Source organism: Kryptolebias marmoratus, linkage group LG5 (genome assembly GCF_001649575.2).
Source record: "Kryptolebias marmoratus isolate JLee-2015 linkage group LG5, ASM164957v2, whole genome shotgun sequence".
NCBI classification, from domain to species: domain Eukaryota; kingdom Metazoa; phylum Chordata; class Actinopteri; order Cyprinodontiformes; family Rivulidae; genus Kryptolebias; species Kryptolebias marmoratus.
Genome location: NC_051434.1, coordinates 13,492,255 through 13,512,313, shown reverse-complemented (window position 1 = coordinate 13,512,313; position 20,059 = coordinate 13,492,255). Strand labels below are relative to the sequence as shown.

The 20,059-nt window shown below is 40.1% G+C and overlaps 1 protein-coding gene across 1 annotated transcript; it reads right to left on the bottom strand.

Annotated features, from left to right (window-relative positions):
- Nucleotides 1-452: 452 nt before the first annotated feature.
- satb1a (SATB homeobox 1a) lies at nucleotides 453-17,527 on the bottom strand. Its single transcript, XM_037975654.1, has 11 exons — nucleotides 16,987-17,527; nucleotides 14,721-14,938; nucleotides 13,457-13,633; nucleotides 13,245-13,371; nucleotides 12,402-12,525; nucleotides 11,141-11,252; nucleotides 9,585-10,120; nucleotides 7,469-7,666; nucleotides 6,418-6,573; nucleotides 3,564-3,767; nucleotides 453-2,741 (listed from the first exon to the last, which is right to left on the bottom strand). The coding sequence occupies exons 2-11, from the start codon at nucleotides 14,920-14,922 to the stop codon at nucleotides 1,881-1,883; spliced, it is 2,697 nt and encodes an 898-aa protein (XP_037831582.1). The 5' UTR covers nucleotides 14,923-14,938; nucleotides 16,987-17,527; the 3' UTR covers nucleotides 453-1,880.
- Nucleotides 17,528-20,059: the final 2,532 nt, after the last annotated feature.

The following is a 20,059-nucleotide window of genomic DNA, read 5'->3' as shown; positions in this document are numbered from 1 at the left end:
TAAAAAGTCAACTTTTATAGTTGGTTTTTTACATTTTTTACATTTGCTACAATACTTATAAAGACTGATAAATGTATGCATGGATATAAATACTGCATCAAAACAGTGAGGTCTTCTGGAGCAGGTTTGTTCTTTGAGAAGCACAAAATAAAATTATATTGTAAACAAACTTGAGAAATAGGTTTATATAAAAAAATGTACTTGTTTAGTCATTTGTTCAACTCCCTCATGGATTCAAAAATGTTTATAATTCAGTTTCATATGATAACATTTGGATTGATGTATTTGTGTGACAGTGAGATGTTATAGAACAGACAAATATGAGCAGCTTCTTTTATGAAGAAATAAGATTTTAAAAGTTTAGACAACCTACAACAGCAACATTTAAACACTGTTAGAATAAAAAAACTACTGAGGTATTAAAAGTCAATTAAAGACAAACCTTTCTGGTATTAAAGTTTATTTTTCTAAATACAAAAATTGATCTGATACTTATTGAATTGACGCTGTTTTGAGACACCTCCGTGTTAACATCTGTACACTCTGACTCTGTCACAGTTAGCAATGTCTCAAGTACAAGGATGCTCAAGTTACAGAACGTCTTGAATTAATAGAATAAAGATTCAAAGCATATCCTCTTTAATTTTAACAATCTTTTTTTTTAAACATATCAGTGTGTCATGAAAACATCTGATTCTTAGCAAGTTTTAAAATTCAGGAGCTACAACCGCAAATGAATAAAAACATGTGAAATATCATACAACTCATTCCTTATTTACCATGGTTTTAGTAAAATGCAGGAGCAGTGAGTGAGGAACTGAGAGCAAACTTTGATTCAGTGACACCATTAGCAGCAATACCAGGACTTAATTATCTTGTGTATGATCGTATGAGTCTCTCGTGTCATTATGGATGAATTGTGACCCGCTCTCTTTACAACGTTGCTTCGGTTCGGAAACGTCTGTGAGCATTCATTGATGCACAACTCTTTTAAGTTCCTCATAGCATTTCAGTAGGACTCAAATGGACTATAGTGATTCTTTTCTGCCTCCAAACTGGTCTCTTGTAGATTTACCGAGGTCCTTGGGGTGATTGTCCTGATGCGTTGCCAAATTTGGACCAGGCGTCAGGTGCTGGGCCAACACCCTCACATTTCACTTTTGAATACTGTTATACAAAGGAGTTTAAAAATTTGATTAAACTTGGCTGCTAAACAACCCCAAATCATCCATCCACCACCACCATTTTTTATACTTGGTGATATGTTGTCTTTAGTTTCTGTCAAACATCTCCACCTTAGTCCTGTTTGTCTGAAGGCCATTGATGTTGAAATCCAGTGCTGCCCGGTTTGTTTCTTAAAGAGGAAAGTTTCTCGTGGCAGCACTTTCAAACAGGCCGAACTGCTTCAGTCTTTTCGGATTGTACTGTCAGCAACATTTAAAGTGGTGCAATAACACTGTCATCTCACAGCAAGACGGTCTTCCAGTGTCTGTGAGGACTACCTGTGTGAGTTTCCTCCAGATACTTCGTTTCTTTACAGTTCAACAAGATAGATGTTAGGTTAACTGGTGATTTTAAATTGACCTTAGGAGTAAATATATCCATGAATGGTCCTCTGTGTACTTTTTGAACATTTTTTGCTGTCCATGCATCAATGGGATTTTGGTCCCTGGTTGTTTCATAACCAGCAATAGTTATTTTTCCCCACTATGTATAACGGGACATGTGTATTACCTGATACATAATCCTGCCATTCTGTCTTGCAGCAATATGTGAACGGAACTGAGATCTATTTGGATCGATGTTGGATAATATCAGTAAAGAAAATCATCTCATAGCGGATCACAGGGAAACATAATGGTTAATATATTAGGATTAGGTTAACTCTCCTGCTCCTCCTTCACAAGAGGGATGGTCTGAGTAGCAGCGTCCAATTCTTTTAAAACATAACTCTCACTTGTTTCATTTCTACCAATTTCTTTCTCCTCTTCATTTTGTTCTTCTGTCTTTTGATGCATTTCCAGCTCCTGTGTAGTTAAGTCTGCTATTGAAAGATCTGCAAAGCCTTGATGGTTATCATAACTGTGCATTGGGCTCTGACTGTAGTCTTCACTTTGCCCCTGGTCTTGGCTGTTAAAGAAGCTGCGGATGATGTACTTTGGCAGGCCTAACTGGGCAGAGAGGGTGTGGATCGCCTCTTCGTCTGGGTTGAGGCCCACTTCCTGGATGAAGCTTTGCAAGATTCCCAGGGCGTCACCGGACACGTTTAACCCCTCACTGTGGACCTCATCTCCACCTCCCGCTTTTTTGCCGTGCTCGGAGCAAACCGCTGGCATCCTGTTGTCTTCGCTCTTGACACTCGACCACTTTACATGCAGTTTGTCTTTAACTTTTCCACTTTTACTGCCTTGCGTGACCTCGTCTTTGCCTTCCTTGGCTACGCTTCCATCCCTTTTCTGCTCGTTGCTTTCTCTGCTGTTGCCCCTCACTTGCCCAGTGACACCCCAGTCCCTGATTTCCTTGCCCCCCTCGACCCATTCCATACCGTCCCCTCTTTCAGCATCGCAACTGCCTCTGCCCTCCAGGTGTACTCTTGAGTGCCCCCAGGCGCTCCCACCCTCAGACTCGGCTGGTGATGCAGCACATGGTTGTCGTGGAGACATGTGAATCCCGGGTTCTGGCTGAAGTGGCTGATGGGGTTGAAGATGGTGTTGCTGAATCACTGGGGAGTTGCGTTGGTACTGTTGGGAGAAATCAGTAAAATCAGTAACAGTGAGAAGAAAAAGTTTTATATGACCTTTGGCTTAGACAGAGAGTCTTTTATATATGGGTTGAAGTGATTGACTTAAACTTAAGGAATATTGATATATTTTATATTCATTCATGACTTTTCAAGTCATTTCTTTAATCTCAATTTACGAACTAGTAGAATTTTTGTGTTTGAACTAAGTAAAAATAACCAATTTAAAAATGTCCAGTCTTTGGTTTTCAGCACTTAGTGCTTAAAAACAAGCCAAGATGTGTGCAGAGTTTAATGCGTCCAGTTGAATTTGTAATGTTTTGCAAATACAGTTGCCATTCTGGCAAGGAATAAATTGTATGGTTGACTGTTTGATCTCAGTCTGCAATGTTTTTATGCATGAGGCAGTCTTTATTGTAGCCATAGAAGAGAGATGACTTTTCCTTGTCTGATATTAGATTGATATGTTCTTTATGAACAGTGCACTCACAGTCCTACATAGCCTTTTGTTTATGAGTCTGTGCTAAAAAAAAAGAAGCCATAAATCTGTACAGAAGCAATGAAAAAAACAAACAAGCAAAAACTAATCAGCCTCATGGATTATTCCTATTGTGATAATCATCTTTTTCATTTTGACATTTACTGTAACTGTCTTTGTTGTGCTATTTTCTGTGACATACTCTGAAGATGATATGTATTTCAGTTAAGAATACATTAATTTTGTCTACTACACTTTCCTTAAAATTGAGTTTTTCCAGCGGTGAGTGTGTTTACACAACAATTGCTTGTATGTGTAATGAAATTGTTTATTTTGTGGATTTACCAATGTGTTGTCATTGCTGAGCAGCGAGAGTCTGTCAGCACAGTGCTGCTGTGAAGACATGTTGCAGCTCTCCTGTTCATAGATGGCGTCGCGTTCGGTCTGCGACAGGCTGAGGAATCGGCGGATCATGCACAGGTTCTCCCACAGGGTCCTATTCTCCGGGCAGGGATCCTCCTTCCAACGCAGAAGCTCACAAAGCCAACCCTTCAGGAGGTACAGTAACATACAGTTCAAGGTGCTAAGAACCAAACTTACTGTGAAAATCTGCACAGAAAAATGCTTCAGGGACGTAAAATATATATATATATATATATATATATATATATATATATATATATATATATATATATACACACATATATAGTTTAGGTAGTAAAAACAAAACAAATGCATTATTGTGTTTAGGTCCCTGTTCTGGACCTAAATATTAAACAATACCAAATCTAGGATCCCCTCCACGGCCCACCTTTTTGTGTGTCCATTATCAGCCCGACTACAGTTGTGTCATCAGCAGACTTTGACAAAATGTTTGTAGGAGTGCAGTCATTGTAAAGAGGGAGAAGAGAAGAAGAGGACTGAGGACACGTCCCTGTTGTGCTCCAGTGGTCAGTGTCCGAGTGGATGAGGCGTATCCCACCATCCTAACACTATGGAATCTATTTCTAAGGATGTTTAGCACCCATGTGAATGGTGCATTGCTCTGTTATTGTGATCTGGTTGTTTATGCAGTGCAGAAAGAGTCATAACTGTCTCACCTGTCAATCTGTTTTACTGAGAGATACAGTCACAAAACTTTACAGATGTCTTACTGATATCAAAATAAAATTCCACGTTTTAAATTGGGTGAAAGAGAGTAGATAAGTAAGTAGGTAGGTCATTTTTTAGTCTCCATACAACAATTAGGCACAATACCTGATTTTTATACATTATAATGATAAATGCACCCATTTAGGACTACATAATCAAAAATACTAATATTAAATATTGACGCCAAGAGGTCCTCATCGCTTTACACTTTGCACCCCTTGGCTACATTTATTAAGTTTGTGTATTTTTAAAAATATGTTCCCATTATAATAAAATACATAAAGCAAGAAATGCTTTCTGAGAAAGGACGTGGTGAAAGACAAGCAGATACCCCCATGGGGGTTCATACTTTCCGCTGTTCTTCTTACTCAGATCCACTGCTCACTTGTAACTTTGAGCTTTAAAAGACAGAGACATCAGCAGCTGAAACTCTGAAATCAAGGTTTCATTAAAATTCAAACTGTGGTTCAAAAAATATATTTTTTTTGCTAAAAGGAAAACAGACAAACAAACACATTCACACACACACGACTGTCCACCTTTCATGGTTGTGGCCTGTGTTTGAATTGTTATATCTCATGAACCACAGATTGCATTTTACTGAAACTTTTAGAAAGTAACCACTGGGTTCTCCTCCATAACTGATTCAGTTTTGGAGTCAGCTTGATTCAAGATGGCCACCACAGCAAGGCAATCTTAGGCAACATAAAAAATAGTTATAACTCAATCAATTTTACAGATATTGAGATAAAATTAAGTGTGGTAGTAGCTGAGAATGATCCCTGACTTAGACTCTAAACTCTAATTAATCAACCAAGATCCATGTTTAAAACTTTGCCAATAACTTCTGAAATCAAGATTTTTTTTCTGTTTGTCTGTTTGAAATCATGCATAATGTTGTTTTCTTGGTTTGACTAAATTAGCTATAACTCAGTTCTTAACATAAGATGATCTTAGCCTAAAATGCTGGTGGGTGATATGCATTCCTAAAAGGAATGCGTTGCCTTTAATGAGTGATTGTAAGTGCAAAGATTAGGGGTGTTAATTCAAGCAAAAGTGTTTTGCCCGTCCTTGCTCTATCTAAATTCACATTTTCTTGCCAAATTATCCACAAAACTGCTTCCTCTATTTTTACAACATGTGCAATAAAAAGTAAAACTCTTGAAGGTGCCGACTATTCTTAGGAGAATTTCTTATCGGCTTTAATTGTTTCAGCATCACGGGAGAGGAAACTTGTGAGTGGCAGTTTAAGGCTATAATCACGAACTGCAGCATGATTAGAAGCACACTAGTACACACACACACAGACACACACACACACACACACACAAGCGCGCGCACACAAACACACACCTGGATGAAGCCCAGTTTTAGCACAAAATGCCAACCAGATGCACAGTGCAGATAAGACTGAGAGATTCAGCATGGTTCTGCTTGCCAAATGACTGGGTAACACGGAAAAAGAGATAGACGAAGAGAGAAAGTGGAAAAAAAGGGGGTAAAGAGAAAGAAAATGTGTAAAAATTGCAGATTTGCTCGAGAAGAGGGGAAAGAGAGACAGCTAAACTCTCCCCCGTTTTATGCAGGGAAATTATCCTCAAAACAAAAGGCAATAACAAGCTTATGGGGCCGCCATAAAAATGAGAACAATAAACACTCAAATCATGCGTGTGTGTTGTTGTATTAGTGGATTTGTGTGCCTGCGTGTGTTTGTGCATTTGCGTGTAATTGCATGCATTTGTACAGTATGTCTGCGTGCATAAATAAGCAGTGTGTGTGTGCGTGTGTATGGCAACTATTAAAGCAATAATTTAGGACACAATAGCAGTCTGATGCACTGATGATAGTCCTCTGCAGAGTGCAGCTGCTGGTTGATTATCTGGGCTTCTCTCCACACACACACACGCACGCATATACATGCCATTTTTCCCTGATTCAGCTGCAAAGATAGGGTTATCAGAGTATGCCAAATTTAGGCGTTTAATCAAGCAACTGGGTGAAATAAGTTGTGGATTTGACGTGATCATGGGATTTGCCGTTTGACTACCTGACTCTTGGAGACAGCAACCTTCGCAAACAGAGCCTGAGACACCTTGGCCCTCTTCATCTCATGCTGAATCTCCTCATAGATGGAGGCGTTGACATTGAGAACACAGCTGTCTGTCCTCAACCCTCTGTCGCCTGTAACTGGAGACAGTCGAGCCTACAAAGAGACACACGAGAAAAGGTTGAGGATTCTGTTGAAATGCAACCTACCCAAACTAACAGACTTCTAATATTTTTGCACAAACACGATATTAAGAAATGTGGAGCCAGGATCATGTGCTTTATTCAACACCAGAGGGTTTGATTTAGAATAAAGAAGAGTTTACAAAGTAGGCCTAACGGGAAATATAGCTGCAGCATAATAAAAGGGCCTCTGTGATCATTATATAAGAAAAAAAAAAGAGGTGATTGTTTTCAAGAGTACTAAAACTCAGAATATATTAGTAAAAATAATCACTGTATTTAATCTGGTTTAGAGACAATCCATAAACTGATTACACAATATAAACAGTAGTCTTCAGTCATGCTATTTGCCTGAAGGCCTTATTTCAGCATGTATGGCTTTGAGCTCAATGCTAACAATGCTACTAAGCACACCCAAGTTAAAGGCTTCATAGGCAAGTTTCTGGCTAACCAATATAACTGGATGAACCCACAGCCAGGGGCTAAATTGACTCAATGTGGCTCCAAAACAAGCCCAAATCAACAACCTTCCATCATCATGCCTGACAGCTGAAGTGCTGATATGCTGGGTTTTGATGCTTTAATCCAGTAAATTGTAAAAATGTCTGCATTTATAAAAGTGCTCACACTTGCCAATGATAATTTAATCAAATTAATTTGAATAGCACTATATGTCTCCTGCTTAATTACTACTGATTCCCTATGAGAGAAGTTAAAGTGTATTATTTAGTACTTCAAGGGGTTTCTTTGACTGATAAAACTGAGAGAGGGTGTACAGCGTACTTCCTCTCCATGGCTGTGGTAAAGTTAAAAATCTCAGAGCAAACTTGTTTGACATTTTACTCCTTTTAGCCTCTACCCTGGCTGACCTGTGTAGATCGAGGGGGTGTGTTGTTGCAGCTGGGAATGAATCCGGTCAGACTCCTCTCCTTCTCTTCTTGGTAGATGCGATCCCTCTCGGCCTCGGGGAGCTGCAGGAAGCCGTTCATGGCCCGCAGGTTGACCAGCAGGGACTGGGAGGCATGTTTTGGATCCTCCTCCTTTCGTAAGATCTCGGACAGAAGGCCCTGGTAAACACATGTAAAACCCACTAAGAAACATCAACGTGTAGTTATTTTCTAAGAATCATTAAAAAATGTGTGATTGAGCCTATATAATATTTATTATGGAACTAAATATTATATAAAACTACAATAAGCACCACCCTGTATATGTAGCCTATTGATATGGCATTATCTATAAAAGGATCCTTCATGTTTTAGGTGCTGTGTTGTTATATGTTTAAATAATCCTTTTTAGAGTCATTATAGGCCGTAGTTTTTTTTAAACTGAACTTGACTTGTTGCTTAACCCTGTCTTCAGTTGTACTTAAAGTAATAGGTCAGCTCTTTTGAATCATGTGCATCACATGAAGACTGTTTTATCGTCTTTTATATTATCATCAATTTTGCACTCTCCAGTTATTTACATAGAATTCTACGGCTATTTGCAGGCACGGTTGTTGTCAGCAGCTGCAGTAACTGTAGCACTTCCAGCAAGAATATTTTAATATTTTCCCCAGAATGTTTGTGTAATGTTAAACTGATTGCAATATAAAAGTTTATGATGAGAGTTTTGACATTGAAATTGCTTCAAGATGACAGCACTTAGCCATTAGCTTATCAGTTTGGCTAGAATTAAGCTTTGTTTCTTGAAAATGAGATCATTCGAGAGCTGTCTACAACAGGTAAGATATTAGCTGTTCATAACCTTTTCACAAAATCAAAACATCCTAACGATACAAAATTCTAAACCTAAGTCGAGCTTGAAGCCAAATGTGTTCCTTCCTCTCCTTGATGATGTTTTTATTTTACATTTACTCACTGATCGTATTAATGTTCAGCTATTTTTAGAGCTTGGACGATCTCTAAGACATCATACGTACTTGGTGAATCTTGTGCAAAATATCACAATTCTTTCATTGTCTTTATGTAAAGACAGCAGGTGTCAAGTTCCTTACACGCCTGGAAGAATTTTGTAAAAGCTCTTCACATCCAGCTCTGAGTAATGTCCAAACAGGCATCTTGACAAAACCTTGCAGTTTAATGTTTCACAGCAAGTTCATACAGTCAGCGGTAAGCATACTGCTGTATACATTTGTTCAGCTGGCGTTATTCTTAGTGCATGCAGGAAAACCTTCAAACTCCTCATGCTAATTGCGATGCTTTCTCCCCGAGACAATTTCACACTAGCAGAAAAATGGCAAGAGTGGAAAAGCCTTCTTATTCAAATCATAAATTACCACTGGATCACCCACACCAAAAAAAAAAAAAAAAAATCTGCCTTCTAAACAAAGGGGGCCTTTGTCTGATTTGTCAAATGTGTCATTAACTTCAAGATAATGTTTTGGCGCAATGCCCAGTGTGTATGACTGGCACCAAGGTGCCTTGGAGCCAGAGAGGAAACATGGGGGTAGATAATAACCCGTTCAGATAATTGCAATATTATTATTAATAGTAATATTAGAGGGCTTTGCTTGTCATTTAGGTCCTCTTTTTGTTGATTTGGTGTTGAATAGAAGATGATGGGCTCAGATAATGTAGCATTTTCGTCTTAGAGACGATGTCAATGAAAGATATGGATCGAAAAAAAGGGAGACAGAGAAAGTAGAAGATAAAAAAGATGGATCGGCCATGGGAGGTGGAGATTAAGAGAACAGGAAGGCTGCCAGAGTGAAAGGTGGTGAGATAGAAGGACAATGGGATCAGGCAAGAGTTAGAGAGCGAGGCAACATTTCTCGAAGGGGCTGTGATTAGTCGGCCTAGCAGCTGCTTTACTGCTGGCACCAGCTTTGCACTGCAGAGAGCTGGCACAAACACATTATCACACATCCACGAGGGGGGAGGGGGCACTGCAGAGTGTGCCATGCCAGTGAGCAAACCAAGACAATGTGCCAGAACACCAGAAAACCCAACTTTTCAGCCCGTGCAATCCCCACAGCCATACCTGTGTCCTATTGAAGGCCACACGGGCAAAGATGGCCTGGGAGATGCCGGCTCTCTTCAGCTCCTCTCTCACATTTTGGTAGATGTCACCTGGTATGTCTGTTGGTCCCGCTGAAGACACAGCGGCTGCCTGATTTTGTGGCCCTGCTGCAGCACTTCCACCCGGGCCACACTGTGCCTGCTGTAAGGCTTGAGCATCGGGTGCTTTGGAAAAGACAATAGCAGGGGCCCTACCAACGGGAGGGTGGTTGAGATACTGCTGTGGAGGCGAAGAGAGGCCCGGGCCAGCTAGCATACGGTTAACAGCATACTGCTGGTTGAGAAACTGGGCCATGACCAGCTGCTGGTTGACCATTTGGGAGCTGAGAGGCTGGGTGACCAACCCAGGAGGGTGGAGACCAAGAGCTGGGCGACCACAAATGTTGGCAACTGCTCCATGAGGGAAAAGAAGGCTTGAGTTCTGATCAGCTGGACTTCCTGCAGGTGGCTGCTGGGCGAGAGGGATGTCAGTGGGCTGCTCAGAAAAGCTGTCAGTCTCTGGAGAAAGAAGAAGGAAAGAAAAGATGCAGAGTTGTCAAAAGTTTGAACTGAAACTATTCAAAATTAGATCCAGGTTAATGGTCGGTTCTATTGAGCAGCGAGCAATTATCTTAAACTTCAAAAACTTATTTTTTATGTCATGGTTGCAAACTCCCAGAGCCCCCCAAAAAAACCCAAGTCATAATGCACTATCCTATTTATTTAACTTTATTCAGCTTCCATGTCATCTTATTTTAATGCCATACAAAAACTGCTTTTTCCACTGTGATGCAGTATTTGATTAAAAAATACAGGATGGATTTTCTCTGACTACTCTTTTATAGCTTTATTTGTGCTTGTATTGTTGCATGTCCTGAGTTCACATAATTCTTCTTAAAAACCCTGATTTCTTTGCACTTAATTGGGGGGAATTTATACATTACATGTAGTTCTCATCAACATTTTATTTTGACAAACTGTCAATCTATTGTTCTTGAAGAGAAAGTTCAAATATTGTGATGTTGGATTTTGTGGAAAGGTTATGAACAGTTACTATCTTACCAGTTGTTGATAGCTCTTTGAACAGCACTAGCTTGGAGAAATACAGTTTATTTCTGGTTCCACTGACAAGTTAACACCTAGTCTGAGCAGAGCCCAGACCAAAGTGGATTACTGCTTAATTTGTACCACTTTCAGTTTCACATTACATGGTTATTTCAGCAGAGACTTTCTGATAGTTTTGCTAGAAGTGATCCAAGCTACAGAGCTAGCAGCTGCTGCTGCTCTTTGCACCTGTAAATAACCATAGAATCCCATTTAAATGACCCCCAGCTTTAGTCCAAGTCCATTTAAAACTTGTCAGAGTTTTTGTCCACTTTTTCTAACCCCTGCATTGTGTTGTGTTTCATATAATGAGATAGCTGTGTTTAATGTTTTTTATGGTAATTTCCAAATTGCATGTAATGTAGAATTAGGGGCGCTCAGTAAAACTCATAATTCACACTTGATGCTCGTAAAAATAATTAAAATCTCTCTCACCCTTGAAGCATTTGGACCTCTTGAAATGCTTGTACCACCGACCGAACTCGTGACACTTGGCAGCTGAGACATTTGCATAGTAAGTGCTGTTTACAATGGACGATATCATGCTCTGAAACGGAGGGGAAAAGACAAAAGGAATTCATTACGTCTCCCCAGCTCCTGCGATGGGCGGCCTGAGTGTCTCAGCTGTTCACACATCTGATATTAATGAACTCAGATCTGTGTTATTAAAAAGACCCCCCAGGTAAATAGGATAATAAAGACTGATGAGTGTGTCAGAATGTGAGTTTGTGTGCACGCATGCATGTACTTTCATAGGTGTGTGTTATCAGACAAAACACCAGAGGTCATCAGAGACGATGCGTGAATCTCACTCTCTGACATGCACACACACACAGCTTTTCCCCTAAGACCATCCTGTGCAATCTTTACATCTGATTACACCTTTCATCTTCAGATATTTATTTCAATCTGCTTCTCACAAACAGCAGAGGGGGGGTTAAGGGACTGATGGGGGAGGAGGCTTGTGTTAGATCTTAATGCAGCGAAGAAAGGAGTTCAAAAATAAAGCTTGAAATTGAGTCGTTTTTTAAACTGTACATGTCCAGTGCTCTTTTAGGCAAAGTAAAACCAGTCATTTCAAAAGGTCTGTTCGAATTGTTTTATAATTAATACATATGTTTTCCTTCTTTGTGTCTGCACATGATAAATGAAGGCTGAAAACCAGCAGAAAAAGCTCAAAGTCAAAGATGAGAGTGATGTCCAGATGAGCAAAGGAAGCTGTTTGGTGGAGCTGCCACAGACAGACAGACTGGCAGTCTGCAGATACAGATAGGCAGCAGCCAAGGCAGTATGGCTTTTTAACAGATACTCATCTCTCTTTATCTGTTTCTCTCCCCCACACTCCATCCCCAGACCTTATCAGCTGCAGCATCTGGACTTCCTGTATAATTATTGGTCCACATGCTCGTTCACAAACACCGCCATAGAAACACACACAGGACATGGAAGGGCAAAGGCAATACATCCATGCATTCTTTTTCCTGCATGCTTGCTCTATATGTGTGTTTACTGCATATGAGTGTATGTTTATAAACAGTTTTTGATGGTTAAATGTTTCTTATAGGTTTCCAAATGAAATTTGGTCAGGATCAGTAATTCGGATGTGATGTTAAAACTAGAGTCAAGTGTCTATATGTCTATATGGAATGGTCACATGGGTGATAATAGTGTGTGTATGCATGTGTGTGTGATATACCTGAGAAAGTGGGCACTCTTTGGCCAGGGAGCTCTGATTCATGTCCTTAAGGAGCTCCTTCAGAGCATTTCTCACCTTGGAGTGACTCCACTGCTCTGCTGGCAAGTCCTCCAGTTTGGGACAACTGCATACAGTCCAGAAAAAAGAAATTCAATTTATATTTCAGTTTATAGGTGTTTTCACGCAAGTTGCGCTTTCACTTTCCTCTTTAATTAGGCCCTTATAAGACTTTTTTGACTTTCCTTTGCAGACTTCCTCTCAGAGACAGAAAAAGTACAAGAAATTTTTTTTTTTCTTTTTTTACTATTTGCAAACTGTTTTGGTAAAATCCCCCATAAATACTCAGTCTAACACACACAGCTGGGTCACACATGGCATTTCTTTGTCTAAATGTTTCTGGACCAAGTGCATACAGTGTCTCATGAACTAAAGAAAACACACACACACCTTCTCACATGGTGTGAATGTAATTCTGGGCTGTGTGTGGAAACCGAAGCTTGAAATAAACTTGTGAGGGTTGAGAAAACGATCACTCTCTCAGCTTCATATTTTCTGAGACCATCTTATTCTCGCAGCAGAGAATGTCGGAGTGCACATTTGTTTTGAAGATTCGAACAAGTGTTTAGTTTGTGCATGGGCTCTAAGATCTCATTTGTCTATGAGAAGGGTATTTTTCTTTCAAAATAAAACTTGATTGAACTCCAGTTGATCTTAATTTTATGTTGTGCTTTTAAAAAAACGTTTTCCTCAGAATTAGATACTGTGACTAATGTTATATTCTAGAGGCTGCAATACAAACAAGAGCCTCAGCTGCAAAGATCCACTCCTGTATGAGCTCCCTACCTGTGCAGCTGTATTTTAAGTGTGATAACATGGTGAACATCCTGCAGCATGTCGGCCACTGTAGCATCGGGAGAATCAGTGACACAAGACAGAGGCACTGGGTTCCATCTCCCGACCTGGATCAGACCTGAACAAACACAGCTCAATGAAAACTAGAAGAGGAGAAAGTCTAAGTATGTCTGTCTGTGTGTGTGTGTGTGTGTGTTGTGTACCTTTAGCCTGTGCTGCAGAGCTGTGGGAGTATCCCAGCGACAGTAGGGCCATCTCTATCAGCTGATTAAACAGCAGATCTCTTTTGACCAGCACAAACTCAGCATGTTCTTCTCTTCTCTCCACCTCTGGAGAACTTTCCTTGTGCTGTACCACACAGAACACTGGCAGCAGGGTTCCTGTGTGGCAGGCAAACATGATATTTATCACAATGTATTTGTCAGAATTCATCTAGAATATATTTTGATTGTTGAAATTTCAAACTTGCTCAGTCATACTCATATTTATCATTGTCTCATTTGGAACTAACTACAATCTTTCAGAAAGCCGGGCAGGTGGCCTATATATTTCTGTCTATTGACCAAAGTAGGGTTGATAACATTTAGGACTTGAAATAAGAAACCATGATTGTACAAGGTGCTGCAGAGGAAGTTGGTACTTTAATGTATTGCAGTGTGTAATGGTAATGATAATGTTTAGTTGTGAGTCATCGTTTCTACTTAGAGTTACGTCATCAAGAAAAAGGCAACAATTGAACATTTACCAGATAATGACATGCAGGGTCATGTTAAAAGAAAGAGCATAAAACAAGAATCAGTGTCACTTTTGCTACTTTTAGCGTTTAGCTAGTGCTTTCCTCATTTTAGTTAGCCTTTTACTATATTTATCTTTCAGCTATAGCCTTTAGCTATTTTTACTTTTTAACTAGTGTTTTGCTACTTTTTTCTTCTTCTCTTCATACTGTGTCAAACCCTTTTATGTGGACACAGGTTCTGATAGCTGAGGCCAGTAATGCACACCCTCTAGCCTTTGCTATTTTAAGCTTTTAGCTACCGATTTTTCTTTTACTTTTAGCAAATGTCTTGTTCCTTTTAGCTAGGCTTTTGTTACTTTCAACTTTTAGCTGGAATTTGCTGCTTTTATCTTATAGCTGGTGTTTTGCTCTTTTCAGCTTTCTGATAGTGATCTACTTCTTTCAGCTTTTACAACTCAGATTCAGCAAAGTCAACCAGCATTTGTGTTTGATAAATAAAATGTTGTCGTTTAATTTAATAGCCGAAAAGCAGCCGAGACAACTTCAGACCGCATTCCAGTTCATTTCTCATCTATAAACAGATTTTCACTGGCTCTTAAACGTAAGGATCAAATGAGGTTCTTATCAGCTTGATAAAGAACTTGTCTTTTAGTTTCAAATCAGGATTATTTCTTATTTTAAGGCACAGTTGACAACCCCAGTCCAACCTGTCCTCCTATATGACCGTGTACCTTTGGTGTGTCCACTTGCTGTTATTGGTTTCTGGGCCTGGCAGGGAGTTTTGGCCACAGGACTCCCCGGCCTCCTCTTCTCGGGGGTCGAGGATCCCATCCTGTGCTGCTCCAGTCGGGCCAGCTTGGCGGGAGGGGGCCGGGGGTTCACCGCCAGATCACTGCACTCAGTTTTCTTTATTCCATTACACGCTGAATCCATCTGTAGTTTCACACTTCTTCAGACACACAAAAAAACAAATTAAACCTGTAAGATTTTCAACTATTTTGACAACAAAAGCTGTCAGCGGTGAGTTTACGGTCATCGAATATGATTGTAAACAATAATATCAAAAGCACCACATGTGAGCAACTTCACAAAAACCACCAAAAGTCCAAATCACCTTCTTTTCCCAAAGAGGAGTATATAAATGTAGGTATATAAATGATTTTTAGCCTTCTTTGATTTATGATGAAAACATAACTTCTGTGTCCAAAATGTGATGCTGAAAATGATTCGAAATAACCATGTTTATAGTCGCAACTTTAAATTATAATCTTCAGTCAAACTAGTTTGTAATTGTTGCAATTATCCAGTTGCCCAAAGGTTTGTTGTCTTCTCCTCTTTATGCTGCGTTAAACAATTTTAACATAAGACAGATTCTAATAGCTGAGGCCAGTAATGCACACTTAGTGTCAACAAACCCACATGATTGGAAGTAATGCAGAAGGAGGTTTGGAACCGAAATGCTAAAGTAACCAATGACTTCCAGTGATAATATGCCACCTTGACCCTATAATCCACGATGTGTCCGAAAGTACCACACATATGTAAGTCATTCACGCCGTCACATTTACCAGCTCTTAAAGTTTTCACTCATATCAACACAAAGCAGCTGGAACTTTGGACTCATCTGACCACTGAACACACGTCTGCTGCCTTTTTTTTTTTACCTGTCTGAGAGGATCTTGTGCCCAGGCAACTCTGCAGAGCGCCTCCTCAGAGTTCACGTATCTGGTATCGTTCTCATGTAATGTGATTTCAGGGTACATATCTGGAGGCAAGCGGGGGAGTGTGACCGCAGCGGTTCTCCGAGGTACACCAGAAAGGCTGTGGCTGTATTGATCACAGTGATGTAAAAGTTTCTCGGGCAGCTCGAGGGCTCGACTCCCACACGAATCAAATCCAGCGTCGGTCTTTATGCACTGTGATGTCCTCAGACATCCTAAATCATTGTATCAGAAAAAAAAGCACTGAGACCTAAGTTCTTGGCAACTCTCTGACAGAGTTGAGCAGAAACCCTCAAGTCCAGATTCATATTTGCGACCCTCTTGTACTCAGTCCAGACAGCAACAGCTATCATCCTCCTTTTTTCACCTTTTTTGTCTTTCTCTCTGGTTTTATTTCTCTTTCTTTTTTCTTTTTTTTCTTATATGGATGTGCTCCTGGCATTACAATTTGTTTTATTAGTTGAAGACAGTGAAACTAACTTGTCTTGGACTTGTTTCTGTTTGAAATAAATTAGCAAACTGCACATTTGTGCTTTTTCTGGCAACCCAAGCCGTAACAAATAGGTAAGGTACCATTACAAATACTCAGAAGGAGCTGGAGGAACTTCATTCAACAAATAGGCGACTACGATTTTTGCCGAATTAACCCAGTTGTTTTGAGGATGCTTACATTTTTGGGGGAAGATTTTGAAGTTTTGATGACTTCAAATTGTTATACTGACCTCTTTGATCAGACTTGACTTTGGCTTTAGTTATAACATGATCAGGTTGTGATCAAATAAGTCAATAAATCTGTGCAAATACTTTTAATGTTTCTATAAAATGACTTTAGCTTCAATTTAAGAATTCTAAATCATAAAAAATAAACAATTGCCAATTATTGCAACCATGCAAAATAAAACTAAGTTGTCTTTAGCTGAGTGTAGAGGAACTGGTGTGAAAAGAAGAAAACATAATGGTTGCATTGAGGTAAAGAAGAATTGTTTACTCATGTTATATAACTGAAATAACGTAGTGAAGGTGACTATAGTCACTATTCCTACAAGTGAATTTAATATCTTAAGTTGCTTATGCTTAAATTAAAAGTTTATGTGTACTTTAATTATTCTAATTAATAACCTCAAACTACTCAAATGATATGAGTTGAACTAACTTGAGGGGTTTTACAGTGCACTCTGGATGAGAAAACGGATTAGTTTACACTCGTGTGCACTCATTTAGGTATAACGGATCCGCTTCGGTAATGAGTGATGACTGTCCTCCACGGAAGGATTACCTTTAAATCCAGTAAAGTTCTGTGTTCGCGACAATCCGCTCCTCCTCACCAGAAAGCGGCTGGAACCGCCGGGCGCGTGGCCGCGGAGCCGCCGGGGATCCGGTTCATCCTTCAGCACCGGAGGACGGATCGTCCCGCGTCGCTCTCCGTTGATGCCCGATCCAAAAGTGGAAGCGACCTCTTTTGTGCACGACGCGAAGTGCCGTCGCCAATCAGCAGCCCGTTCCCGCAGACAGCATCTGGTTCGGCCGCTTTCCGTCCATCTCCAGATGTGGAGCGGAGCCGGTTGTTGTTGTTGTTGTGTGTGTGTGTGTGTGTGTGTGGAGAGGAGGAGAGATTGCCCGGTGGCTTCGCTTCGGGATGACGGTTCTGCTTAACGAGCTCGCAGGACGGGTTCCGCTTCGCCCTCCGCTGGGAGGATGACAGAAATCGGCGTCGGCACAAGTTCACAGCGACCTCCCATCGCGCATCCAGGACACCGGTGTTGTGTCGAATCTGTGCACCGGGCTGCGGAGGGAACAATGCGCGCGCCTTCAGAGCCGTTTTCTCCTCTCTCTCCTCTCTCTCTCGCTCTCTCTCCCCGGCTGCGTCCCGCCCCACTGACTCCCGGACACCAGTTTTTGGTTACACTTCAAAGCGCACTCCCCCCTGCCCACCCCCACCCCCCTCATCATCACCTCCACCAAAACCCGCACACACACACACACACACAAACAAACACGCGCGCGCACGCAGTCTCAGAAACACACAGCACCAGCTGCATTAACATATGGTGTAATAATGAATTCACACGCGCGCCCCGTAAATGTATTAAATGTGACATTCGCGCATAAATCTATTTATGACGTTCTGCCGCATGCTGTGCACGCACTTCTTATTGTCTTTGGGGGATATGGGAGCTCTCCATGGTAACAAAGTGTAGCCGGCTGGGGGTGAGGTGGGCTGTGCAAGATGGAAAGCTGATGAACTGTTGGCACAAGACTGGCTGTGGCTTCTGTTTCAAAACGGTGAGAATCCCACACAGATAAGAGAGCACGGCTAGATTTTTGTTTTGTTTTGTTTTTCTTCTGAAATCAGCATCTCTACATGTATGACAGCCATTCCACTCCAGCGTCCCAGGCACCTGAACCAAATCTTATTTAACAAGGAAAAACACAAAACCCACTGCTGCCTCATTATTAAACTCTTTTTAAACTGGATGGCAGAAACACTGCTAGTAGTAACTCGAAAGTAAGGAGAGAAATTGCTGTGTGTGTGCTTCTTCTGAATCACTTTGCTAAAGAAGCTGAAACTGAGCTGAAAGCTAAATGTAGCAAAATGCTAACTGAAAGCTACAAATGGCAAACTGCTATCAAAATCTAGAGATTGTGACTTGCTAACTGAAAAGCAAAAGGCTAGTTAGAGACTGTAAGTAGTAAAATGCTAGTTCAAGGTAGCAGAAATCCTAGTTACAAGCTAAAAGTAGCAAATGGCTACCTAAAACCCAAAAGCAGCAAAAAGCTTGCAGACTGGCAGACAGATACAGTGAGCTTCAGGTTTTCGATGGGGGTTCAGGTGCAGATGAAGGACCATCAAATTAAGACCCCGGCATGGCCCAATATCCAGACCTGAACCCCTTTGGAAATTTCTGGAATTTGATCCAAAGGAAGATAGCCGAGCTGATTGAATTTTCTGCAGCAACATGGGCAAAAATTCACCCAACACTGGTGCAAAAGACTGATGGAGAGCAAAAACACACGAGGGCTGGGATTGAAAATCAGCGTTACTGCAACAAATGCTGATTTTTGTTTTCTTCCGAAGTTAAAACATTTGTCTTGTTATGTCGAAAAATGAATATAATCTTGTTTTCTTTGCAATATTTGAGGTCTGAAAGCCTATTCTGTTTATTTGTCATGTCCTGCAAATAAATGCTATAAATGTGAATATTTTAAATTGAAATTCAGAAAAAATATTGGTTATATAATAAAAGCAAAACTGTTCACTGTACTCAAATGCATACTTAAAAGTCGTAAAACCAGAAAAACTGATCATTTTGCATTTTTAGATAATTCTTTTCTCTTATATTTGTTTCAGAGTTGTATTTTTTTCTCTTTTTTTCGAGAAAGCACAGACTTTGTGTTTGCAGCTAATCACGTCATCTGGTCTTGCACACTTAACAATATTCAGGGTTTGTCAAATGTTGCAGGGTGATACCATAAAAATTTAACCTTGCATAACAAATTTAGCTCATAAGATAAATAAATGTATTTTATGTAAGATCACAAAAAAAATGCCTTTCTCTTTCAATACTCCTTGAAATTACAGTATTAACATTTATTAGGGCAGATGTTGTTCAACTTTTTATTCCATGAATGATTTTACACTTATTTTAATTGAGGCAAGCTAATGAAGATCCTTGCTGTTATTTATTTAATCAAAGTTTTCAGCTGGAATTCTCGTGTTTTGTTTATGTCGGCCACTTTCACATTATATCACATCTCTTATAATTCAAAGCATGCATACTTTTACCAAAAAATCTTATTACATAAATACTGAAAATAACACTTGCTACATTGGAGTTAAAACAATAGATTGTATTTGAAATTCTGTTTTCATTAGAATAGATTAAACTCAATTATGTATCCTTTGGTGCTAAAGGTATTGCAGTGTGTAATTGCACACAATAATTGAGTGGTTCTTAAATATAATGTAGAACTTTACTGATGATCTGCAAGATTAGAAATCATAAAAACAGTCTAATAAAGTGATTGTCTGATAACCTAATAAAGTCTGACTCATCTAAATCAAACATCTGAAGAAATATGAAACCTCCTAACGTCTAAATAAGGCTTAAAGTCAAAATGTTTCACAGTACCTGATAGAAATGAACCGTTCAGCACAGAAAACAGGTGTTCCTTTTCCCCGTTGGCAGAAAATAAGTTGCAGCCATGCATCAACAGAAGTTCCCCCTCCTTCTGTGAATGAGATGCACTTTTCCCCCTGAAACTATGATCCCCCAAATGATGCTGGAGCTTTCTGTGGAGGTATTCAAACTGTGTGTGTGTGTGTGTGTGTGTGTGAGAGAGAGAGAGAG

Bases quoted from the DNA above. Each gene is read 5' to 3' on its own strand.
- satb1a (XM_037975654.1), bottom strand. From the start codon at position 14,922: ATGGATTCAGCGTGTAATGGAATAAAGAAAACTGAGTGCAGTGATCTG. The intron at 10,121-11,140 runs GTGAGAGAGATT...TTCTTTCTCCAG, and splicing joins GAGGTCCAAATGCTTCAAGG to AGACTGACAGCTTTTCTGAG. The intron at 7,667-9,584 runs GTATGGCTGTGG...TGTGTTTACCAG, and splicing joins TGGCCTTCAATAGGACACAG to GGCCTTCTGTCCGAGATCTT.